This window comes from Marmota flaviventris, chromosome 1 (assembly GCF_047511675.1).
Source record: "Marmota flaviventris isolate mMarFla1 chromosome 1, mMarFla1.hap1, whole genome shotgun sequence".
Classification (NCBI taxonomy): domain Eukaryota; kingdom Metazoa; phylum Chordata; class Mammalia; order Rodentia; family Sciuridae; genus Marmota; species Marmota flaviventris.
In genome coordinates this window covers 48,331,182-48,357,906 of record NC_092498.1, presented here as the reverse complement: position 1 = coordinate 48,357,906, position 26,725 = coordinate 48,331,182, and the positions used below count along the sequence as shown (strand labels likewise).

At 37.4% G+C, this 26,725-nt stretch overlaps 1 protein-coding gene across 2 annotated transcripts in view; it reads right to left on the bottom strand.

The window, feature by feature from the left end:
- Positions 1-26,725, bottom strand: part of Cped1 (cadherin like and PC-esterase domain containing 1) — a 253,823-nt gene that overhangs the window by 18,313 nt on the left and 208,785 nt on the right. Inside the window, exons 17-22 of one of the 2 annotated variants that reach the window (XM_027926517.2) lie at positions 26,179-26,296; positions 19,535-19,671; positions 5,926-6,146; positions 5,568-5,669; positions 5,078-5,165; positions 926-1,072 (exon numbers count right to left, since the gene is read on the bottom strand). In XM_027926517.2, coding sequence (XP_027782318.2) covers positions 926-1,072; positions 5,078-5,165; positions 5,568-5,669; positions 5,926-6,146; positions 19,535-19,671; positions 26,179-26,296 — 813 coding nt within the window. The remainder of the gene's footprint in view (positions 1-925; positions 1,073-5,077; positions 5,166-5,567; positions 5,670-5,925; positions 6,147-19,534; positions 19,672-26,178; positions 26,297-26,725) is intronic. The other variant, XM_071612805.1, reaches the window with a different exon arrangement.

Sequence of the window (26,725 nt, the reverse complement as noted above, 5' to 3'; positions counted from 1 at the left end):
GATCTTTTCAAGGACATTCACCAAAGCACTCATTAAAAAAGGAAGAAGCAGCATGCTATACCTAGAAAGCTTATTGCTGAATTATGCCTGTACCACTCAAGTAACATCTTTCTTTCTTCAACATACTCTCTGTACCTGATTTGATGCCAACAGAGCAAGGAAAAGAAGTGTAGCAAAGCAAAATGGGGAAGAGAGAAAACTCTTGCATTCTCCCCACTACTTTAGGCTTTTGAGACAGGCAGCCCTGAAGTGGGGGAGAGGAATGATGTGGTTATGACATAGGACTGGACAATTTTAGTACTGATGTATGAAAGTGATTGGCAACCTTTCAAAGCTATGGGATCTATCCAAGATTTTATTCAAGGAGTAGGGAGGAAATACACAGAAGAATCTGAAAGGTTGGGAGGGAAAATATTTATTCTTTTTTGTTACCTTATCAGCTAAACCTACTTAATATCTAATTAGAAACAGAATTATTATTACATTGGCAGAAGAAAAAAATTATTCAAACCACAGTTCTCTGCTATGCATTAGTTAAACACTCAATTAGTGTAGCACGTTCAATAGACTTGATTCCCAAGCTGAATATTTTTGCCATGTCCTTTGGATGAGATTTCTGATGGGAGGGCTTGAAGTGTGTTGGGGAAGGCAAGCCCTCTCCAGGTTCCCAGGTTCCTATCTTCCCACATGCATTGACCAATGACCCTTGTTTTTAAGCATCTAATTTTAACAACTTTTTTTTTTTTGGTGGTGCTGTAACAACTAATTTAAATAGCCAAATTTGTAATTACTACAAGTCTTGCCTGAGTGAGGATGAGCACATCACTTGATCTCCTTCTGATATAATTTTCTTCTATGTAAAATAAAGGTACAAATTTTTCTTTCAAATAAAAAGCTATAAAAATTAGAAAGCCAGCATAAATACCTCATGGAAATGACATCCACAACTGCCCTGCAGAAACTCTTTATATCGCCCCATGGTTATAGTGAATGTGTCAACCACTTCATAGCCATAACTTTTTGCAGCATCCAGAATAATCATATTTTCTTTCCATACATTTTGTACTTCACTCTGTATTGCAAAGTAGAAGAATAAGGGTTTTTATTAGCAGTAGATTATTTTATGATTTCATAACTCAAGCAGAAACCATATAAATGCCATCTTTTAAAACAGAAATCGGTTCTATTGTGCGATAAAGAATTTCACATGCATTTTTAAAATAAAGACATGTTCTATCCTTTTTTCTCTCAAGACATCAATATAACTGTTTGAGAGTGTGTGTTGCATAAAAATGTATAGAGACACATAGTTTTGAACTTTCCCTTACACAGAAAGAAATTAAATATATTGCCTATAATAAATATTTTAAAACTTCAATTTGAAAACTGACATTTAAGAATCATGAGTGCTAGGTTCAGCTATTTGGATTCTCATTTATTGAGTCACATTAATTGGCATCTGCTTTGTGCTTAGTTTCTAGCTGCAAGTCAGGAATACAAGGATAAATAAATTGTGGTTTCTGTTCTTAAGACACTGCATTCTAATAAGAGAAACAGATTCATAAACAGCTATTAAGTCCTTTATTAGAGGAAAATATGCCAGGTTCTGCACAGATGGAAGGAGTAGCTGTCAGGGCCAGGGGAGAGCTGGATGGTGAGGCTTTAAGAGGAGGTTCTGAGCAGTCTTGAGTGAGGTTTGCTGGCTGGAAGAGAGGTGTGTGCTTGGGGGAGCAGCAGACTTGAGTGAAGGCTCCAGCTGCTGTTACTGTGGATCAGATTCCTCCCTCCCTCAGGCGCCAAGTCCCTGGCAATGATTGAGCATGGCTGGGAGTTCTAGTTCAGGTGCACTCTGCTAATCATTGTGGCTTCAGGGCTTTGTCGTGGCTTGGCTAAGTTTCTCAGAACTGATCTGCTATCCTAGGCTTTCTACTGAAATCATCCTTCTTCCTCTCTTTTCATATCAGACCCATTGCAGTCCAGTCCAGTTCCCAGGGAATGCTAGGCACTCAAAAGATATTTGGTGCAGGATCCAGTAACATGCATTGGGATGCTGTGGTCTGAAGGGCCTCCTGCCTTCGCCCACATCTCTCCCTTTATCTTTTACCCTGTATCAGGCATCCCCCTTGTTTATCTCTTTTTCAGTTAATCTTGTCTGTGCTTGGAGAAGCCAAACTGACACAGGGAATGTATTGCACTCACTTTTCCTTTTCTCAAAGGACAAATATAATTTCATAGGTAAAAAGACAAATAATAGCTTCCATTTGTTAATCCAACTACAAGGTAAAAGAAGCAGTCAGATACATAAAATTTTCTGCTTTCACTGTACTTGCATATTTATTTGTACATGACCGAGAAGAGGGTTTACTTCAAAATAAAGGTAGCAAATAGAAAAGGCTCAAAAGAAACACCCTGGAGGAAAGAGACATGCAAATTTTCTCTGGGCCTTCATGATCCTATAAAAATGATGTTCCCTAGGCACAGTGGCGCACGCCTGTAATCCCAGCAGCTTGGGAGGCTAAGGCAGGAGCATTGTGAGTTCAAAGCCAGCCTCAGCAAAAGTGAGGGGCTAAGCAACTCAGTGAGACCCTGTCACTAAATAAAATACAAAATAGGGCTGGGGATGTGACTCAGTCGTTGAGTGCCCCTGAGTTCAATCCCTGGTAATCTCCCAACTCCAAAAAAAAAAAAAATGATATTCAATATTCTTAATTTCATGTGTAGGCTTCTTGTCCAGTTACAAGTATTCTCTCATTTTAATGTACCTAGTTACAAAAGGTACATGAAACTTTAAGCATTTTCCAGAGAAATTTTTCTAGAGAAAGACCAGTTCTGTAGGAAATAGATATTTGAATGCAGGGAGCTAACAGGACAGTGCTTTGGGGATCAACACATATGAGGGAGCAAGGGAAGATGAACTGGGCAGAGTAAAGAGTTGAATTGCAATGCAGTAGCAAAAGAAGCTCTCGCTAATGCCACCTGGAGTTCTAGAGCGGAGATGACCCTAGTGGCCCAGGTCAAGAAAGGGTACTGAGTCTCAGCACTCCAGCATGGGCATGTTGGGCCTCTGCAGCAAGAGACAATTTCTGCTGGGACTCAGATGGGAGTCATCATTAGGACAGGAATGAATGGGAAAGGGTGATCTGGGGACATCCAAATCACTAAGACAATCACTCATTCTTTTGTGCACAAGACATATTTTTGTGGGTCCACTATGTGTTGAGAAACGTGTTTGGCACTTGGGGTACCAGACTGACCCATGCAAGGTCTCCTTACCTCCATGTATGTCCCTGTTCTCAGATTATAGCCCATCAGGAAGATGAACAATCAAGGTTTGTGTGCGCTGGGTGATAAGAGTGAGGACATAGACACTATTCTAGCCACTCATGGTAGGAGAAAATAACCTAGTCAAATGTGTCCAGAAAGTCCTCCCAGAGGAAGCACTTAAACTAGTGAGGGGGCATGGAGGTGACACAGGTGAAGGGGTGGGGAGAGTAGGATCCAAGAAAAGAGAACAGTGGTTTCAAAGGCCTGAAAGCATGGTGTGCTTGAGAAGCAGCACATGCTTAGCCTGACTGAGCTCAGTGTGTGTGTGTGTGCGTGTGTGTGTGTTTCTGTGTGTGTGTGTAGGCATATGTGTGCATGTGCTCTGGGAACGAAGGAAAAAATGGATAATTCTAGAGAGGAGGGCAGTTATCAGTCTTGCAAGTATATGATGGGGGTTGAGATTTATATTCTGTCTTTACTTGCTATTATCCCTTTCTGCCATATTACTATTTTTCTCCTTCCTTCCTTTTGTCCTTACTCTGTTGGAAAAGACTGATGAGCACCAGCAAAGCTCTGGTGGCAGGCAAAGTCTTTGATGCAGGGTCTGGCACACAGCAAATGCTGAAGAAATGTTAGCTGGAATGAGTGGATTGTGAGTTAATAACCTAAATATAAGCAGGAGCCATGAATGCTCCAGTTGCTCCAAGGAGCTGCAGTCAAAGCAGCACAGGGGAGCTACCAGAGTCAAGAAGGAATTGCAATCTCAGCTGGTAGCCCTCAGATAACATTAAAGGGGCTCCAATTCATAACCCACACCAAAAATGATCAGAGTCCCCTTTCCTGGTCCCCAGTAAACGTTAGCCCTTCAGCGACCTCAGTTTTTTTTTTTTTTTAAATGGCTCAACTCATTTTAAGTTATCTTAAACCTTGCTGAGTTCAAGATGCTGAATTTGAAGGTTTAACATCAGTCACTTTCAACCAGTTCTCCCGTTTTGGTATCATAGAAGATATAAAGTTTCCAGAAAAGAGAGGGGGTAATGTGCTCAGTGCTGGGAAAAGCTAGGTATACTCAACACAGACACAAAAATAAATCTTAACTCCTTACATATCAAATGGACAGTTTCCTGCCTGCCCAGTTTCCCACTACGCCCCTGAACCATGACTGTGCAATTGTCTGCAGATTTGGGCTGCTGGTGGACTCTCCTCGCTTGAGCAAGAGCAGCTGGTTCTCTGACCTACAGATGTGGTTTTTCTTTTTTGTTCTGCAGTTTCTATTCAGTGGTGAGAAGAATTTATTATCTTCTTCTGGTCAGAAGCCTCTAACTCCTTTCATTCATGAATGTCCAACTATAGGGAAAAAGACAATGATACTACTTCAAAGATATTTAAAAAAAAAGCAATTGTCTTCAAAAAAGCCACTCCTTTCCAAAGGACTCTTTGATATTGGCAATTTCATTTGTGGTCTTAGCCTGAACCTGAAGAAAAGAAAGCCTTTTTATATAGCCTAGAAAGGCATATGAAAACTTGATGGGTAACTGATACTTGAAGAGGTTTCTCTCTTATATGCCTTAGTTCTTAATTTTGCATGGTTCAGCACCCCTTTTTCTTTTATAAACTCAATGCAAATTATTTGCAACACATTTGTGGGCTATGGTTTCATTTTTCCAGGAATAATTATAAATGATTTGAAATTATAATCTCTAAGTATATAATCTTTTTTGATCATCATGAAGGTGTCCTTTTTGGAACCTTTTCCAACAGGGATCAAAATCGGAATTATGAAGTTCACATAGCCAAGAAGAAACGGGCTTACCTGTGTTAAGAAATGAACTCCGTCCACTGGCAGATGGAATCCAATTCCCAAAGTTTTGATGATCACTAGGATATTGAGTAAATTTTCCCTGAATGAAATGATCAGAATTCCAAAGTCACAAACTATAATTACAGCTTAGGTGTTTGTTAATTACCCCCCAAAATCAAGCAGAATCCTTTGAGAATCAGATAACTGGCATCCAGGACCAAATTCCCATTTTACAGATTTGATGTGTATTAGGGGATTTTGTGGATTGAGTTTGGTATCAGTGGACAGGTTTTGATCTGTATCAAATTTAAATTTGAATAATGAAGAGTCCTGTTGTGATTAGATATAAAAGTATTTTGAAATATTTTAAACCAGGCTTTAAATCTAAGTTTAAATTATGAAGTGTTATTTAAGTAAATGTCTTGATAAAACTTAGCCATTATCAATATCACCTTTTAAAAATTTTTAAATATCAATGACAATTACTGTCACAGCAGTTTACCTTTTCAAAACCTTGTGAATAATTTGCAGGTGGTTGGAATTAAGCCACTGAACACCACCAACAACCAATACAGTCTGGCCAGTATTCTCTAGGGGACGTGATCTGAAATCCAGAAAGAAAAACAACACATGTTGCTTTAAAACAGATGGTAAACATTTTAACTGCATTGCCTCACATTTCATTGAACCATGTCTGGCTTCCTGATCACAGGACCTTCTTGTCATTTGCAACTCGTTTTCAGCCACATTACTGAGTATCTAAGCCTTTCAGCACATTTGATATACAGTGAGCAATTATGACTGCTAGTAAAACATCAGGACATTGTGGCCTTGTGCCATTCATAATAGTTCCATTGTACCTTTGCAGGAGATGTTCAAGTGCTTTCTCAAATGTTGGTCTCAGTGAAGGACTTATCCAAAACTGGGGATAGTAGGAGTAACTAACCAATGTCTTCCCACCATTGACGTTGGGATACAATTTAGTTCCATGCACCTTCTGCCATTCCTGGAGCGTTTCATTTAGTCTTTCAATCAGATAGTACATGATCCCTCTGTTGGTTGAATCACCAATGAAAAGAATCTATAAAGAAAAAGATATTTGTTTCCAAATTGCATGTTTACATGCTATAAGATAGTCTAAAATAACTAATTTTTGAATATTCATAAAATCACATGTCTAATCAAAGGACAGCCCTTCAAAAATAACATTTATTGGAACAAGATTTATCATATCATCACCCAACCTGTTCCTTTTCCTCTCTTCTATATTATCAGTAATGAAATCCTCTAATTGTTGACTCAATAATGCATAAAACTTTTCTCTCCATGCTAATTTCAATTTTTTTATCTCCCATATGTTCATTGCTTTTTTATCTACTCATTTAACAAGGCTTGTTGATTCTAAAGATGCTTGAAATATTTTAGTGCTCAGGATTTTTCAATATGTTTTGTAGATGTAAAAACAGAGAATCTGCAGAGGTAGCTAGCCCTAGAGGTTATGTTATTACTTGAAAAAAAAATATGACTAGAATCTGATTTTCCACACATCATGCCATGTCCCAGGTTGTATAGCCCAGTGCCGTTTTGCTCCCCAGGAAAGTCTCCCACATCCATCACCTCCTTTCCATCCCACCAGCCTTCTTTGGGCTCTCTCTATCCCTCAGCTACACTATTGCAGCACTCTCCTGAGCAGTCTTCCTTCTTGGACAGTGGCTGCCCTCTAATTTATTCAACACACAGTATTGCTGAGATAAATTTTTAAATATCTACTTCTGGTTATCTTATTTACAGGTTTAAAATTTATATTGGCTTCCATATCCTACAGAATCAAGTCTGAACTATTTAAGTTCAGCTAACAGTTACTGAAGTTTTATTGCATGTCATGCTCTGCTAGTTGGAGATTTCCACAGATGAGGAATTTGAGACTCAGGAAGACTGAGGTCATAAATCTAGTAAATGGTGAACACAGGACTCACACCCAGGTCCTTTGACTCTATGCAGGGGCAAACGGCTCTTCCTCTCAATGTGTCCCCTCATGTAAGCATGACACACTCCTACTTTTTCACTGAACATGATTTGCACTCAACAACATCTGTTTTTCCTTGTGTTAATCCATCTGCCTCGAACATTCCTCCCTCTGCAATTCCACCTGTCAACCTCCAGACCCAACACCAGCAGCACCTCTACCAAAAGGCCCAGTGCCCTTAGCTTGAATTACCTTCTCAGGCCTCTGTGATTCCATTAAATTTTTACTTCCATTATAGATTGAATCAATGTCTACATGAAATTATGGCTATTTGTATCTGCATCTTTTTTTTTCTCATATCTTATCAAGGAATAATTGAAATCAGGGTTACCTTCTCATTCTATTTCTCTATAGTACCATGTGCACCCTTTAAAAACACTTAGTGAATTGAAAGTAAAAGAGGATTTTTTTTCATGGACAATATTTGAATATTTTTGGATAAGACTGAGTTTATTCTTGATTTCTTTCTTTCTTTTTTCACTGGTCATGCACATATTTTATTCTGATTTTAACAGCCAGAATTGCCATAATTTCTCAGGAATTTCTGCATTTGTTCATACAAAGTGAATCTGGTGAGAATCTGCAAAGGTTTATTCTTTCCAAGGTAAGTGTGTCAAAATAGTTGTGTGAAGAAATCCAAAAAGTTTCTCCAATTTGCCTTCAGAGCCAATACTCTTACCATAAACCTGGTCAAGATTAACTGAATAATATGCCAAGGCCCACACCAAACCTCTTAGTCAAGTTCCATGTAGGGCAATAAAATTTCAGTACAATAAAATAATTTGGGAAATGAATTGCTTCTTAACTAGATTTAACTTGTAACTGTTCTTCTGGACTAGATTTCTGATTTTTAAACAGGGATATCGAATCATCATGAACACTCTTAATTTGGATACTAAAGATTATGCAAATCCACTTATACTAGTTTACTAGTGCTATCATTTCATAGTATCACAGACTCAGTGCCTCAATAACAGATATTTAATTTCTCACATTTCTGGGGGCTAGAAATCTAAGATCAAGTGATTGGCAGGGCTGATTCCTTCAAAGGCTCTCTCTGGCTTGTCTTCTTTTTTTTTTCAGTTTTATTTTTTTAATTTTTTTTTTAGTATTTTTTTTTATTATTAGTTGTTCAAAACATTACAAAGCTCTTGACATATTTCATATATTTGATTCAAGCGGATATGAACTCCCATTTTTACCCCGTATACATATTGCAGATTCACATCGGTTACACATCCACTTTTTTACATACTGCCATACTAGTGTATGTTGTATTCTGCTGCCTTTCCTATCCTCTACTATCCCCCCTCCCCTCCCTTCCCCTCCACTCCCATCTTCTCTCTCTACCCCATCTACTGTAATTCATTTCTCTCTCTTGTTTTCTTTTCCCCTTTACCCTCACTTTCTCTTATATGTAATTTTGTATAACAATGAGGATCTCCTTCCTTTACCATGCAATTTCCCTTCTCTCTCTCTTTCCCTCCCCCCTCTTGTCCCTGTTTAATGGTGATCTTCTTCTCATGCTCTTCCTCCCTATTCTGTTCTTAGTTGCTCTCCTTATATCAAAGAAGACATTTGGCATTTGTTTTTTAGGGATTGGCTAGCTTCACTTAGCATAATCTGCTCTAGTGCCATCCATTTTCCTGCAAATTCAATGATTTTGTCATTTTTTAGTACAGAGTAATACTCCATTGTGTATAAATGCCACATTTTTTTTATCTATTCATCTATTGAAGGGCATCTGGGTTGGTTCCACAGTCTTGCTATTGTGAATTGTGCTGCTATGAACATCGTTGTAGCAGTATCCCTATAATATGCTCTTTTAAGGTCTTTAGGGAATAGTCCAAGAAGGGGAATAGCTGGGTCAAATGGTGGTTCCATCCCCAGGTTTCCAAGGAATCTCCATACTGCTTTCCAAATTGGCCGCACCAATTTGCAGTCCCACCAGCAATGTACAAGTGTACCCTTTTCCCCACATCCTCGCCAGCACTTGTTGTTGTTTGACTTCATAATGGCTACCAATCTTACTGGAGTGAGATGGTATCTTAGGGTGGTTTTGATTTGCATTTCTCTGACTGCTAGAGATGGTGAGCATTTTTTCATGTATTTGTTGATTGATTATATGTCCTCCTCTGAGAAGTGTCTGTTCAGATCCTTGGCCCATTTGTTGATTGGGTTATTTGTTATCTTATTGTTTAATTTTTTGAGTTCTTTGTATACTCTGGATATTAGGGCTCTATCTGAAGTGTGAGGAGTAAAAATTTGTTTCCAGGATGTAGGCTCCCTATTTACCTCTCTTATGTTTCTCTTGCTGAGAAAAAACTTTTTAGTTTAAGTAAGTCCCATTTGTTGATTCTTGTTATTAACTCTTGTGCTATGGGTGTCCTATTAAGGAATTTGGAGCCCGACCCAACAGTATGTAGATCGTAGCCAACTTTTTCTTCTATCATTGTCTTCTTTCTGTCTTGCATGGTCTTACCCTGTGTGAGTCTGTGTCCTAATCGCTTCTATTAAAGACTCTAGTCATATTGGATTAGGTTGACTCCACCCAGATAATCTCATTTTACCTTATTCACCTCTTTAACGGTCCTATCTTTATAGACATTTTCTGAGGTACTAGGAAGTTAGAACTTACAACTTATGAATTTGGCAGAAAGGAAGCCACTCAGACCATGATACTAGTAAAGGACCCTCAAGATCTAGCTTTAAACCAAATCACCACTAAGGACTTTTCTTTGGACTTCTCTTTATTTTGGTATCAAGGTCCATTTCCTAAATATCTATATTATGGGCTATCGAGAGACACAGAGGTTTAGAAAAATCAAAGTAGTGGCATGTTACTGAGAGAAAAATAATGACAAAACTTGTAGATTTCAGTCTTTCTGTGTGGTTAGCTCTGAAGATATGACCCGCCAGAGCTGATCAGAGGCAAAACAACTATGTTTCAGAATTCTAAGGTACTATTCTTTATTACCTAGAAAATCTTAGACAAATGGTGTGGCTTCTCCAGGGTATAATTTCCTCATGTGTAAAATGGAGAAAAACACAGCACCACCTCAGAAGATTTACATGAGACTTTAAATACTTATCCTGTTGCTGGCACACAATAAGCACATAATGGATGTGAGCTGGCATTAAGGCACAGGAGAAGCCAGCAGCATTTTTTGAGGGTGCCTTGCAGTGCCTCGTGAAGCACTTTGAATTCTTCAGTCCATTCAAAGAAAATGATGTGGAAGATGGAAATAACTGAGTTACCACAGTCTCCCCCCTCCACCACCAAGCTGTTACTACTGACCCAAGCTGCTACTACTGTAGAGGGCTGCTACAGAAACCAAGGTTCTGGATGGAGGACTGAAAAAGAAACTGTTACCTAAGCAAACCATCATGCTCAGAGGAGGTCCCTGGGGCTACCCCCCATGCATCTGTGACCAATAAGAGCTACACAGATGCCAGGAGCTTCACCACCATCATTTGCAAAACAAGTTCTGTTATACAGCAAGTATCTTGATAGCATTTTTGAATTCAGTCAACATAGCTTTGGGAAGACCATTTTCTTTCTTTCTTTCTTTTTACATTTATTCTTTAGTTGTAGGTGGACACAATACCTTTATTTAATTTTTATGTGGTGCTGGTGATCGAAGTCATTGCCTCACGCATGTTAGGCAAGCACTTTTCCTCTGAGCCACCACCCCAGCCCCAGGGGAAGATCATTTTCTACAGTCGGACTAGCCAATCTCATTGCCTTTCCATTCATGAAAGTTGAAAATAATAAAAGCATAGATAAAATAAATGAAGTTATGATATTAAATTGATTGTTCTATCAGTGAAGCATATTTTCTAAGAGGTTAACTGGTATTCCTAACTAAAAGATTGCTAACATCAAAATGCCAGCCCTTTTAAACATACAACACAGAATTTAAAATTAATATCATAAATTAAAGAGTGGTTCTTTTCAGTCACATGATTCATTTTCAGCCTTTTATATCTTTTAGATCATTCAGATTTCTTGAAATTTATTAAAAGAAAAATGTGCAGACTATTTGTTTTAGAGGACAAATTCTATTTCAAAATCCCTAAATTATAACAAATATTTATGACTATCCATACAATTAATAAATGTCTTTTCCTCTTTCCTCTGAAATTTATTTCCTTAGATTAGCATATACCAGGTATTGGTGGGCACAAGCAATTGGAGACGGAAAAAAAAAGATCATTAAATACAAATAGTAAGAATATTATTTGTTTTTTCTTTTTATGGAGTAAAAATAACTCCACTGAATGTTTAAATCAAAAGTTCCCGAAGTTTTGGTTGTGTCTTTATCAATAAATACTATTTCTAACTATTATTTGTGTCAGGAAACCATCTCTTTAAGAATAGAAGTCCTTTTATGCATCACAGGGATTATAAATTATTTCCCTTCTCTTTCTCTTTCTTCAGCATAGGTTGCATTTAATCTGTACAGAAATGTAAGCATTCCTATGGCCCAATAAAATGCATGAGGTTGACAACACAGGGCTCACCCAGCTAGCAGGAACCCACAGAAATATCTAAGAGGGGAAGTCCCACAGGAGAGCAAGAAGTGCTATAGGTAATGCCTGCTGACTGGTGAGCACTCACAAGGTATAAATAAAGAAGATGAAAGTGCAGCAAGAAGTCTTGTTCATCATCACATCTATCTCAGGGCCAAGCATAGCACCTGTGTTGAGAAAGCTTCATGGCGGTGCAGAGGAACCCCAGGATTGAGAAGAAGTGCTCTCATAAGATAGACACCCATTTCTAAAGGAGACAAGGGTTGTCCAGCTGTAACATGAAGCCCTGGCAGATCAGATCACTAATGATATTTAAGTAATGACAAAAATCCAGTTCAACAAAGCATCTCTCCATGCCATGTGATTTGGCTACAATGAATGTATTCCAATCGTGCATTTTAATTAAATTGACTGTAGATGGGCAGCCAAATTGCTGTTTGTGGGTAAAAACAAATGTGAGGTTGAAATTTAAGCAAATCGCCTTCAAACACAAAATTTGACCACAGAGAAAATCAAGCAACTATATAATGCCAGTTAAACATGGTTCTTCTAGCTGTTGGAACTGAACTGCTTATGTCACCATTTTGTCTGGCTTGTGGGTATATTTACTGAATGCTGAAGGAGGGCACCAAGTATGAGTCATCCTCTCCTGGGGAGTGTGAGGTGCACTCCCTTCTTTTATCCTGCCCTGATTATTGAAAGTGACAGCAATGATAAATTAAGTAGCCATAATGGAATTCACATTACTCACAATATATTATTATAAATTAGCCACACTTCAAAATTTAAACACCTTTAGGTCCAAGACACTACTTAGCTTGAAAACATTACTTAAAAATTTAAGTTACATTTCCTGTTTTAACAGCTGAGTTCAAGTACTTTCAGTAAACATTGCCTTTTATATTTCCCTTTCTTAATTGCACTCTTCTTTCAGATATTTTATTACTGGTTTAAATTCTGAACTGTTTTCCACTGACAAACAAAATAAGGGCTTGTTTCATTCAGTTGGGTTACATGATATAGTTGCTTGATTTTCAGCAGTAAATTTGATTGTCATATTTCTAAACTATTTCCTACGTATTTCACACTGTGATTCTAAAGGTGGGCTCTGACAAATTTTTATCAATGTTCCATTCATACTTTTAAGAAGAGGGTATCTATTTAGAGAAAAGTGTGAACATATAATTGGAATCCTAGCTTTTGATTCAACGGATTTTACTTTGACTCAACACAGAATCGCAAAACTTAAACATATTTATAAAAAACTATAAGTGAGTCACATCCTGTTTGGATAAAGCTAGAATTGAAAAGGGGTCTCACATGTACCTGCCCTTCATAATGCTCAAGTGTGCTACAGAAATGAATTGAACAAGTGCTCCAAGGAGAAAGGTGGCTTTGTCTTTTCACTCAAGAGCTTGATACGTCTTTCCTTCTGTTAACGCTGCTGAAATGAAGGAAATGACTAAGGTGCAGAAAGTTCAGTGCTGCTCACAGGTCTTTAAGTGCAGTGAGGTTCCTGGTCAAAGTTACTGGAAACCTGACCCCCTTTTCAAATCTCAGCTGGTTTGTGTCTTGTTCCGTCCTTGCAGGTGGGCTTGTATTTTCAAGCATAGTCTTGGCATTCATCAATGTAAAACAGTAGGAAAAAGATGGAATGGGTCATAATAACAACTTAAGGAAACCTGACAGAGAGAAATGACTACTTGGAGATTCTAAAGAAAGCAGAATGCTATTTGAAGGCCTAACTTTTCAATAGTTCTCACTGGACCTGTCAAACTCTGTTGCCTTTACATTTGATTCTTTGGAGAAAAATAACTCAGTTTAATATGTTCCCTCAAAATGAAGCTTGCCAAATCTAGGATTGACATTAAAGATCTGTTTTCTCTGTTTCTTTTTGCAGCACAATAGGTTTGAACTACTTATTCATGGCAAGAATGACATTTCTGGATGCTCACAATTAAATGTCTTATTTTCCATTTTTTTCTGTATTACTTTTTTAAAATTTTTATTGTTTTTTTAAATAAATGACAGTGGAATGCATTATGATTCATATTACACATATGGAGCACAATTTTTCATATCTCTTGTTGTAAATAAAGTATATTCACACCAATTCATGTCTTCATATACTTTGGATAATGATGACCATCACATTGCACCATCATTGCTAACTTTCTGTATTACTTTTAAGTCTTCAGGTTAGAAATTATGTGTTTAGTATGACCCTACTTTTATATGTTCAAGGTGTGTAAACTGAAGACCTGAAAAAATCAGAACCTTAGTGCCATCGCTAGTGCCTTTTTTACCTGGTTGAATCCTTCCCCTTTATCCCACTAAGCAGGAAGTAAAAAGCACTCAGGCTTGAGGAATGGGATTCTCACAGCAAATTCTCTTGGGAAAAATGAAGATCACTACTTTTCTTGTTCAATTAAGCTATTTCAAAATAACAGATTCATAGATGACCTCAAAGTACAAACACTACTCTACCCAGCCATCTTCTTTCTGGCAATTTCTCCAAACCCTTCCAGTCTGTATCTGGGGACTGCCTCCTACTGTGGCAATCATCATGCTGTTTTGCAATGATTACTTCTCTCCTTTGTCTTCTTCCACTAGAAAAATAGCATCTGGAAAAATGCTGTACACTCCTGGGATAGCTTCTTACCTCAAAAAACTTTAGATAAATGAACAAAGTGACATCATGAAAGTTTCATGTCTTAGAACTTCAAGTGATGGGGGGAATCGACTATGTGATAACATTATGGGTAACTGATAGCAGCAATATATCTGGCATGGGGAAGCATAGTAAATCTGATGAGTTTAGTGAATAAAAATAATCACTTTGTTGGTGAGATGGAGAACTATAGCTCAGGCTTTCTGATTGCCTGCCTGAACCTCTTCCTGCATCATTACTACCTCATTGTCCTTATGTACATGTTAAGTGAATTTTGCTAAAGTAATATATTACTTTTATTGAATATTTGACATGGTAGGAACAGATACCAAAAAAAGTCAGCATACAATACATTTAAAAAGAAAAACATGGGCTGGGGATGTGGCTCAAGCAGTAGCATGCTTGCCTGGCATGCGTGCGGCCCGGGTTCGATCCTCAGCACCACATACAAACAAAGATGTTGTGTCCGCCGAAAACTGAAAAATAAAAATAAATATTAAAAAAGAAAATTTAGATAACTGGGGATGCAGCTCAGTAGTAAAAGTGCCCCCCTTGGGTTGGAGTTGTAGCCACAAGCTGCTGGTCGAGCACTTGTCTAGCATGTGTGAGGCTTGTCTAGCATGTGTGAGGCTTTGATTATCAGCACTACATATAAATAAATGAATAAAATAAAGGTCCATCAACATCTAAAAAAAATAAAAATAAATAAATAAAAAGAAAAAGAAAAACATTTGTATTACTTTTTCTTAAATTTATGTAATTGTTATGCCTTAAGATTTATTTGTCTTTAGAATAGTATGGTAATTATTAAAATTCTGACTAGGATAAGAACTTATTTGTCTTAGTAATCAGGCATGAGAATTAAGGAGTACTTAGTATATTTTTATTATTCTACTGGAAAGTAAAAAACAAATAAACTGGGAAACCTTTTGCTTACCTACTCCAGTTAATATACGGAGCTTACCTAAACCAAGTGCTATAACATAGTTGCAGCTTTCAATGTTTATAATTATCTCTACTTTACGAGCCTTATTAATGTAGGCATCTGACTATATTACCAAATCCTGTGTCTCAAAGTGAAATATCTTTCTCAGGATCTCCCTCCTTTGCATTTCCACTAGTTCTGGGCTAGTTATAATTTAGACAAACCTTTAAAATATAGATTTTTGTTTTTATTGGTTGATTTATGGATTGATGGCAGTGCTGGGAATTGAACCCCGAGTCTCATGCCAGCAATAGACAGTGTTCTATCCCTGAGCCATACCTCCAACCCTAACATATACAGTTTTAGTTTAAGAAAACAATGTTCACATATTGTGAAAATGAAAACACACATAAAAATATCTCTGCTCTCCTCCCCAGTCATGCTCTATTACCTAAGCTGCTTTCGTGGGCATGTGATCTGGACAGTCTCACAGGGCTTGTGCTTGGAAGAGTTCTGTGCTTGGTTTATTGTCCCACCATTGCATTGGGATTCTTAATAATGTTTTAACACAGGGTCCTATATTTCATTTTGTACCCTACCCCTCCTCCACTCCTCTCCACCTATTGCATTCACTCTTATCAATTTGTGACTTCCAGAAATTCTCTGTGGAGGCAAGCATGTTTGTTTGTATGCATTAGGTTTTACATCAATGGGATTATTCTATAGAATAATTATTCTATATTCTATATCTTGATTATTATTATTATATCTAGGTTATTCTATATCTTGCTTTGTTGCATGTTGGAAATTTTCCATAAACAGCCTCAGTCTCCCTAGCATCCATTTCCTTCTTAGGCAGTTTCCCTTCTGCTAAGGGAAGATCTTTCTAGTCCTGGTTATGCCACTCCTCTGTTAAAAGGGGACAATGCTTCTCTGTTTGTATATAAAATAAATTAGAATCTTGGAAAACAAATCAGATTCGTAGGACCAGTGCCAGTGTTTTGGAAAATGTGAGTTTCTGAGCACACAGGTCTCAAGGAAGACTCTGGACTAGGTGAAGTAATACAATTAGCCCTCTCTGTTAAGCAGGAAGCTGGTTGGTCTCTGCTGGAGTCACCTAATCTGAGCATAGGAGACTATTGACTTTGCAACAACCAATGTTTATTGCTAACAAGTAGAAAAAAATGATCCACCCTCCTTACCATTATCTTTATTTTTTTTTAATATTTATTTATTTATTTATTTTGTGGTGCTGGGAATTGTACCCAGGGCCTTGTTGCGTGTGAGGCAAGCACTCTATCAACTGAGCTATATCCCTAGTCCCTTACCATTATCTTGTACAGTTGTAAAAAATCAGCTAAGTCCAAAAGGACTTAAAAAGAGCATAATTCAGGGGCATAGCCACATCAATGTTTATAGCAGCACAATTCACAATAGCTAAACTGTGGAACCAACCTAGATGCCCTTCAGTAGATGAATGGATTAAAAAAAAATGTGGCATATATACATAATGGAATATTACTCAGCAATAAAAGAGAATAAAATCATGGCATTTGTGGGTAAATGGATGGAGTTAGAGAAGATAATGCTAAGTGAAGTTAGCTAATCCCCCCCCCCAAAAAAAAACAAATGCTGAATGTTTCCTTTGAATTAAGGAGGCTGATTCATAGTGGGATAGGGAGAGGGAGCATGGAAGAAATGGACGAACTCTAGATAGGGCAGAGAGGTTGGAGGGGAAAAGAGAGGGGATCATTATTATACAAAGTACATGTGTGAAGACACGAATTGATGTGAATATACTATGTATACGACCAGAGAGATGAAAAATTGTGCTCTATATATGTAATAAGAATTGTAATGCATTCTGCTGTCATGTATCATTAAAAAATACATAAAAAAGAAATTACTAGAGACTGTGATATGGACTGAATTCTTATGTCCCCTCCAAATTCATGTGTTGAACTAGTAACTCACAGTGTGACCATATCAAGAGGTGAGAGCTCAGGAGTTAATTATGTTTATTTAGAAGGATCATGAGCCTCCACGATGAAGTTGTGTCCTTATAAAAGAAAGAGACCAAAGCTCTTTCTCTTTTTACTGCATAAAGACTACAGGAAGGCAGTCACCAGAAACCAGGAAGAGGACTCTCACCAGCACCTGACCACGCTGGCATCCTGATCTCAGACTCCTCAATATCCAGAGCTGTAGGAAATATATATCTGTTTTTGAGCTACCCAGTTTATGGTATTTTATTAAAGCATTCCCAGCTAAGGCAGGAAAGAAGGCTTTTAGCTTTCTATAAAATAAATTAATCCATAGTAGAGGCTTAAACATAAGTAGCTCATGTTTACTTATTATTTTACAGATGAAGAAAATGAGCTGAGAAACAATACGTGTCCCATCCCAAACCACAGAATTTAGCCATAAACTTAATATCTACTGCTTTTCAGGTTAATAAACTGTGACATCTTCTTGGAATTTTACTGAATACTCTAAATTCTGAGGTCAGAATGGTATTCTGAGTTTAGAGACATCTGGTCAGTGTGGCAACAGTGATTGTCATGGCTTCTCGTGCTGTGCTTCTAAGCTATGAAGGGTGGATGTCCAAGCTGGGGGTTCAAAGTGCCTGAGTCACAGCCATTCCCACGCTTCTGCAGTGACTGCGTATTACCCAATCTCTCAGAACTTGGATTTTCTTAAGAAGAAAAATTATTACTAATATTATTCTACTAATAATATTAATATGTTATTGTTACGGAGTTATGATTAGGAGTAAAAAAGATTTTAATTCATTCATTTACTCAACCAATATTTATTTATTTGTTGGTATTGCAGTTTAATCCCAGACAGAGCCTTGCACATGCTAAGCATATGCTCTAGCACTGATCTAAATCCTCAGCCTTACAAATATTGAGGGATGATTATGTATCAACAATTGTGCTTAGCAATCAGGTTATAGCAATGAATCAAATACATTCCCTGCCCTCATGAAGCTTACAGTCGGTTGGGATTTAAGGTATAAGAAGGTTAGCCACATCGTTCCCCACACAGAATCAATGCTCAGTTAATATTACTGATGGCAACATAGGTTTCTAAGTAATTGTTTTCCTTTTTTTCCCTTTTGTACAAATTAATATTGCTGCTTTATCAGTAGAGATATCCTTAATTGTGAAAACTGAGGCATTTCTATTGAAATCATGAAGAAGATATCTTCCTGTTGTGCCTCTCACTTCCTGTCATGCTTCTTAAACCAGTTGCTAGCAGAAAATTTGGCTAATATTCTATCCACAGGGTTTTTTTTTTTTTTTTTGAACCAGTGGCAAATATAGATCCATATCTCCAACCCTTTTTAAATATTTTATTTAAAGCTACAGTTTCACCAAGTTGCTTAGGGTCTCACTAAGTTGCTGAGGCTGGCTTTGAATTCATGATCCTCCTGCTTCAGCCACCCTCCTTGCTAGGATTACAGGTGTGCACCTTCACACCCTGCCTCCAGGGTTTTTTTTAATGCATAAATATAATTTTGTAAAATTCAGCTTTTGAAATCATGCCCATGTGTGAGATCTTACACACAGTGTATAAGGAAATGTTCATCTAATAAAAAGTACTTGAAAAATCTGGTGAAGATTACTTACTTGGTGTTATTAAGCAAGCATCTCAGTCTATGAGCCCGTTTCGCATGTCTGAGAGTTCTGCCGGACTCTACCTACTCAGAGCATGCCTAGCAAGAAGACAATGCATGTCCAAGAAATCAGCTTAGAAGCCTCACTAAAGGGAAAATCAGTCTAGTGAGGTCCATGTGAGACCTGCCCAGGAATGCGAAAGAAGATCAGCAAGGTTAGAGGGTAAAAACAATTTGCCATGCACTTGGTAAGTTCTACAAGAAGTGCGTTTTGCATGCATTTGATTTCTTGAGCTGAGCTACAGATGTCTGTCTTAACAGCAGTGCCCCAAGAGCTGCGGTTGACAAGGCCAGCTGCTCGGAACTGCCAACTGTCAGTTGACGTGGCAAGCTCCTAACAACTTGTGCTGCAAGAACAGCATGGAATTGGGTCAGCGCAGGACACGACTTTAATATCCTCCATCTGTCAAGTAGACTGATGGAGATAAAAATGAATATTTTGAGCAAGAATTGTTAAAGCTCTTCTATGATACCATCTACATATAATTAAAAAGCCAAGTTGCATTCAATTAGTTTCCTCTGTGAGTGAAGGCAACAAATTGGTCTAGAATATACAACCACCTGGTTTTTAGAGCTGCAGGCAGAAAAAATTGAAGGCTTCCCCGACAGGACTGGATGCAGCCAGCACCTACCTTCCTTCCTCCCAGGCACTGCTGGAGCTGAGGCTTAGTTAGGACACCATGTTGGCAGTTGTGGGGCTGCCAAGTTATTTCTCTCCAGTCACAGGTCCTGTTGTCTGAACAACTAAGGCAAGGCACGATCCACTGGCCTGGAACAGATGGCAAAACTTCCTTTGGTTTGGTTTCTACTGGCAAAATTATAGTTTTCAAGTAACTTGAGAATCCAGCGTATGGCACACAATTATAGAAATTATAGTGAGAAGATTATTCTTATCATATAAATCCAGTGGAGCAATGCATGGCCTTCTGCCAACCAAATAGAAGAGCTGAAGTAATGTTCTGAAATAGCACAGCTCACGTTGAAATTAAGTATGAGCTCTGTTCCATGAAACCATATACTTACATCAAAAAAAAATATTAAGTGATCAGGTACTATTCAATTATTACTTATTTTTAAACAGTATATCACTGCTCCTTTAATCAATAGGAATGAAGTAGATTAAGAGCCCTTCAAATTGTTAGTAGGTCCCAAATATATAGTAAACTTATACATTCTTAGATTGCTAATCCAATAATAGATATTTTCCCTGCTCTCAACAGATTTAAGGTACAAGAGAACTACTTCTGTATTCTGATATTTCATTATTTTGGAGAAAAGCTATTAATCCTCAATTTGATTAATGTGTTTTGGTGTCAATCTTTTTCAGCTCTTTCTGGCTGAAGGTTTCATGACCTCAAGGATGTCATTTCTTCATCTATTAGATGAGATGTATCATGTTCTCATATGATTGGTGTGAGGATGTAATGGAATAATATACTTAAAGGGCTTAGTTACCTGCAGACTTCCCCTACTTTTCTGAATTAAGAAAGAAAACAATTTAAAAACTTCATCCATTCTGGGTCTGATTTGTGGTGCTGCTAGTAAAAGTCTCTAGTGTGATATGAATTTTACTGGGAAGAATTTCTTTTCAGGGCATGAATATAATACATTTCACATTCATGACCTCAGGGATGTCAGAGCTGTGTATGTGTTTGTGGAAATAGTTACAAATAATAAAACATAAAAGGGATTATAGTTTATAGCTTGTATTGATTCATCACGGAAAGGAAAAAATATGAGCATTTTAGAGAGAGAAACTGGAAGAGAGAAAAGAAAATACAAGGCAAAGGAGATGAGAAATTATGAATTTCAAGGAAAGGAAGAAAATATATAACAGAATCACTTTAGGGGTACAAAATCAAATGGAGCAGAATTGCAGAACTAAAATTCAAAAGCAATGCAGACATATTCGTTCCTTTTGCCATTTTTTTTTTTTTTTTTTTTTTTTTGCTTTGCTTTGCTTTTTCAGTGTAATGAGAATTCCAGAAGAACTGGGGAGTGACACCCTATTTCTCCACATACATATCACTCAACCAACGTTTTTTAATTTAATACATTAAGATCTATCCTGCTGAGGTGTTAGGAGCCATTGTTGTTAAAATATCATAGTAATTTAAAAAACAGGATTTTAATTGCATCTCCACATACCAGAGAGTGCTTTAATATATTAACTAATTTAAACTTCAAACCTATCCTATTATAACCACCTTAACTGATGTTCAGAAAGTTTAGCTTGTTGACCTCCAAGAACCAGGATTTGAACTGGACTATCTTTCTAGGACCCATGTTCTTAACTATAATTCTGAGTTCTCAAAATTGATATTTGGGTTCAAGGGATATAATTTATACATGTAAAATAATTATACCATCATAACAAGAAATGTAAAATTGACCGTTATATCTGTGTGGTAGTGAAAGAGCCTAGAATTTGGAGACACACACATCTGGTCTCTGTTGCCTCTAACAAATCCTGAAGACCTCAATATTGATTGCAAATTAGCATTACCCAGAAAGCTTTTTAAAATACCCATACCGGGGTTGTACCCCAGACTGATTATGTCAGAATCACCAGACATGGGACTGTTTTCCTTGATTCCAATACAAAGTCAAGGCTGCAATACACTGTTTAAATTAGTCTTTTCATGATTCAACATGCTTCTTTGTAAGGAAAATAAGTACAGTACCTGACATGATGCCCGACATCCAGTTTAATGAATATATTTTACTCCCACACCCTAACGGCAAGCAGGCCAAAGCAGTTTAGAATCAAGAGAGTCAAGAAGGTCAGAGTTTTCTGGAAGCATAAAATGTGAACAAGACTTTATGGGTAGATAAGATTTGGAGACATGGAAGGCATGGTACTTTAGGGTACTCTTTACAGTGAAGAGATGGGCCTTAGAGATGTGAGGCAAAAGAACTGACAGACCTTCACATAGATGGCATATTTTGGCAGGAATGTGGAGGAAGAGGGTCTGTTAGGTGAAAGGTATTTCCAAAATTTCCAGATGGAGAAAGTAGTAATATTATTAAAAGACAGAAAATGTGGGATGTGTACTGGTTTTGAATGGAGAAATTCAGGTTATCCTCAAATGTGCCCATTTCTCTTTGCCAATTCTCTTTTTATAATTCTTCTCTCTTTTCATTCAGAATATATCTTGATACCTTACTCCAATTTTGCTCTAACATACATGGTTTACAATCAGTAAACAACCTCATTCACATCTGTAGCTCCTTTAATACTCTTTGATTAGACATAACCTAAAGTTTAATATTTCTTGATGAATTCCCCCCCAGTAAACCTCCTTGGAGAAAGGCTTAGTCTTTTCATTACGGAGATTTGCATTCAGCAATGTGCAGAATTATTTTGGTTAGAGCAGAAGATACTTCAGCTCATTTTCCCATCCTCTTGTTTTATAAATGAGGCAAACTAGGGTCCTAAAGAGTTAAAGGACATAAAGTGGGGTCATGCTGTTCCTGACAGGGCTGGACCATTACCAAGAGTCTGCAACTTGCTCCTCTTTTATCACGTTAGGCAAGGTCAGCATAAAACCATCAGTCGAAAATGAAATATGGCCCAACAGTCTCTTTGGTAGCATTTATAGGAAAACCCGCAAACTGGTTGTTATGATGATTTTTCCTTTGTTTTATAAAAACTGAATTTACTCAGTGGGTTCATGGGTTGATAGAGACTATGTTTAAACAAAGATTGTCAATTTTCTTTATAATAGACAACAGGACATTGGGAACATAAATGTTTCTCTGAACATTTTCATCAGATGGCCGAGTATCTAAGCGAACATGCATCCCACCTCTAACCCAGGCACTCTCCACCCACAACCTTACTGACAGCTCATTTTTTACAAACAGGCCCTCCTTGGCCACTTGCTGATAAGGATGAAGAAACAAGTGGTCAACTGAATGCACAAAGACTCAAATATGGGTGTAATTAGTTTGTGGGCATAACATTGCGTGCACATAAAAAGGAGACTTGAATTGGTCTCTGAAAACTTGGCCCCAATGGTTCACACTACTATATATTTATACAGTCATAACTTTTGCATTTTTGTATGGGTGAACAATGCCTTTTATTTATTGTGGGTTACTGATGCTGCTTGCAATAGCCATCTGTATAACATCTGCAGGATTGGGGTTCTTGACATTTTAAGTGACACCAGCTCTTAACTAAAATTGCCAGAAAAAGAGACATAAATTCTACGTTATATATTTAAACACTGAATGAATCAAAGCTGTGATTTCTGAAATAAAGTATGACATATGTTTTAAGGAATAACATTCTGCTGAATGAAACTATCTTTTAGAAGAAGTTATTTTATTTATAGTTATAGATCTATGTTTAATGCAAACTAGATTTTAGATATTTAAGCGAATCAGAGTGGTTGATACAACTCTGTGATTCAGAACTGTGGTGAGATGTAAAGTCATATAAATGCTATCACTAATTCCTGTCTCTCTAATATTATAAAATAAAGTGTTTTTTATTATGAAGAAAAAAATATCATTTATATATTCAATATGAATAATGTTAGATTTATGTCATGTTTCCCTGCTAAATATAAGGTGTCATGAAATATTTTAATAGTTTTCATATCATAAAATGCCATTTGAGTTACTTTCCTTAAAGTTAAATATCATTCATCAACTACTGTATACATTCCTTCTTTCTCCAATTTAGAAGAATTGCTTCTTTCTTAAGCAATCCTTAAGATTATGTCTTAGTTGAATTATTTCCTAAATGATTGACATCAATTTAAGAATTAAAATATAGTTATTCAAAAGTACATTAGCTAAAGCTAATGAAAAAGACTTTTGACATCATTACATTGCAAAGTGGAAAAAAAAATGCATCCAGTTTTGCTGAGTAAATGTCATGTGCTCTTTAAGATTTTTGAACATGACTGTTGGCTATGTTTGGCTATGTAAGCTAAACCTAAGAGCACCTGAATAAGCTTCCTTTCAGTGTCACCTGCCATGACTTCTTTCATTAGGAGGGAACCCTGCTATTAAGGAAGGAAATTATCTCTGGCATCAAAAAAAAAAAAAATACATTCTTGGAAGTTACCATCCTGGTCTCACTTGTTAATTTTGAGCTTTTAGGCCCTTAGGAGCTCCAGTGGGGAGAAGTTTATCCTTATCATTGTGTCCTGGCTTCTCACAATCTTCTGTGGAAGGGAGGATGGTTTGGATCTTAGTTTTAGTTCAGCAACCATTTTTCAGACATATATTAGACATTGAAGGATGAACAGGAACAACGTGTGCCCTGGGAAAACAAGTAATCTAGGGAAACCATCAGTAGAAGCATTACTGCTCATGCACCCTTGACGTCTATTATACGTACATTGTAACACGTGTATAGATATGTTGACACTTATATATTATGTCCATTATAAAACATAAAAATAAAAAAGGCTAGAAAAAAAAAAAGCACACATCTATTTGTATCTGTACTGACTTCACCTCTGGGAGTGCCTCTTGCTGATCCCTCCCCTTCCTGGTGTGTATCATTCCGTTTTGGAGATCTCTGATCATAGACCATAGAGAGGAACTTGTAAGTACCCACTTCTAAGTGCTATCGTAAATCTGTGCCCAGGAGTGCTGTGGAACACAGAGGCGACACCAAACTAGCAATCTGGTAGAGAAGAAAGGCTTCTTGGAGAGGGAGATAAGCATCAGAGGAAGTTAGGCAATGGCAGGAAGAGGACTTGTAGTGTATGGGAACAGTGTGGATGTGAGCCTGGAGTCCTGCCTGGAGCTGAGTTGTTGGAATATTTGAGGCAAGGAGGCTGGAGATGAGAGAGAGAAGGGGAACTGGTATAAGGAGGCCTTGAATTTTTAAGCAAAAGAGCATGAGCTTGATTTGGCAGTCAATTAGGAGATCTTTTCAGAGGGCCCAACTGACAGCCTCTCCTGGAAGGTCCTAACTCAGAGACAGCACACAACCAAACCTGACATAAGGGACGGCACGTTTAATGTGCAGAACAAGCTGCCTTTTCTTGAGGAATCCCAGTAATGTATCTTGAACTTATTGTGGAAGAACTTTTGACTTGGTGCAGTCAGAGGAATAGAATTAAGTTGTTTTATGATTGTCATAAATTGTCAACTGATTTAAAAAAAAAATAGTTAACCAGACACATCAGTATCTCCTTTGTACATTAAGAGTACGTGTTTCCTTTAGCAGAAAATCACAAATCATACTACCTGACACACCATAATGGGTAAATCCCTTCTCATACACTGACTGGAATTTATTATTTAGAACACATGTCTAAGAACGGGGACCTGCCCACGTTGGCTAACCATGCATGCCAAATTGCAATTTGCCCTGCCCATTTGGGAAACACATTTCCTATTCAAGCAGTGGTGTGAAGTTCATGGCAAGCTCCTGAACGTTTTCTCAGACTTGCTAGATGAAGGGAGACCAGGGGCCAGGAAGACAGAATGGTAACTGGGAAGCTTGGAGAAGCTGCTCCCTGCTCCCATAATCACTTTGGATGCAATTTTAGTCCCAGCTTTTGCTTGATGCCACTCTCTGCACTGAGAGACCATCGCTAGGGAAGGAAAAACAGGGAATGGGGAGAGTGGCACCAAAGATGTGTCTCATTCCAGTTCTGCTCAAGGCTTAGGCAGGATATAAGACTGTAATTTGGATTCAAGGTTTTAATTTTCCTACTTGTAAGTGGGAGAGCAGTAATGATCCTTCTCAAGAATTCTTTAAAATTAAAAGAAATTCTTTCTAACTGAACCTAAAGCCTTTGTAGTTCTTTGATTCATCACTGATATTTATTCTCTGCCTACTATGTACAAATAGTGGCGCCAAGTAAATCGATATGATATCAACAAGTCAGACACCTTGCCGTCCTGAAGCTAATATCTTGGGAAAACTGACATCTAACAACTAGCTACATAGCTAATTCTTTAAACAACTGTGATAATTACTATGAAAGAAAAGTACAGTGCTGTGAAATAAAAAAGGAAATGGGTTTGAGGATTAAGGAGGGGTCCCTGGCAGAAGTAATTCTTGAATTGAGATTTGCAGATAAGCAGAAGGTACTTCAAAGTGGGAAGATGAAGAGAAAAGAATTTGATTAATCAAAATATATTGAATATTAAAATCACGCATTTATATTTTTATGTGTATTGTAGTTCATACTAATGAAAAAATTTATGCCTTTTTTCTCTTACAATGATAGTGTAAATAAGCTTATACTTATCTACATTAAATTTTTAAAGAAGAAATTATATCCAAAGTGATAGTCACCTTTTATGTCCCCAGATGGACACATCTTCAGTTCAGGGTGTGAAATGGCTTCAATGTACTCAAGAGAAATAGGTTGTAACCCACAGTTCTCCTCTGGGTGAATTAACAGGCCACAATCCTGCATTAAAATGATAGAGATTAGTTGTCATAGTAATTAACCAGACTCATAGTAAATCTAAAAAATCTAAGTGGATACAGTTGGGGAAGTTAGAAAAAAAGGCAATATCAATATATCTGGATATACTTTGTACATTTTATGGAACAAGAGAACAGTGGTGTATATTGGGAAAGAGAACTACTGTGCTCAGAGTAGCACCTTTGAATTTTAGATTCAGCCATGCCATGAACTGGTTATGTAATTAAGTCACTTGATCTCATTGCTCACTACAAAATGATGAAGGGTGGAGAAGGGAAAGAATGGTATCAAAGATGTTAAGTACTGTGTCAGACTGCATTATGGCTGCACACTCTCCACTCTTCTACCTTTCTTTCTTGTAATGGAAAGACCCTTTGTTGTTGGAGGAAACTATGGGCCCAACATTTAAAA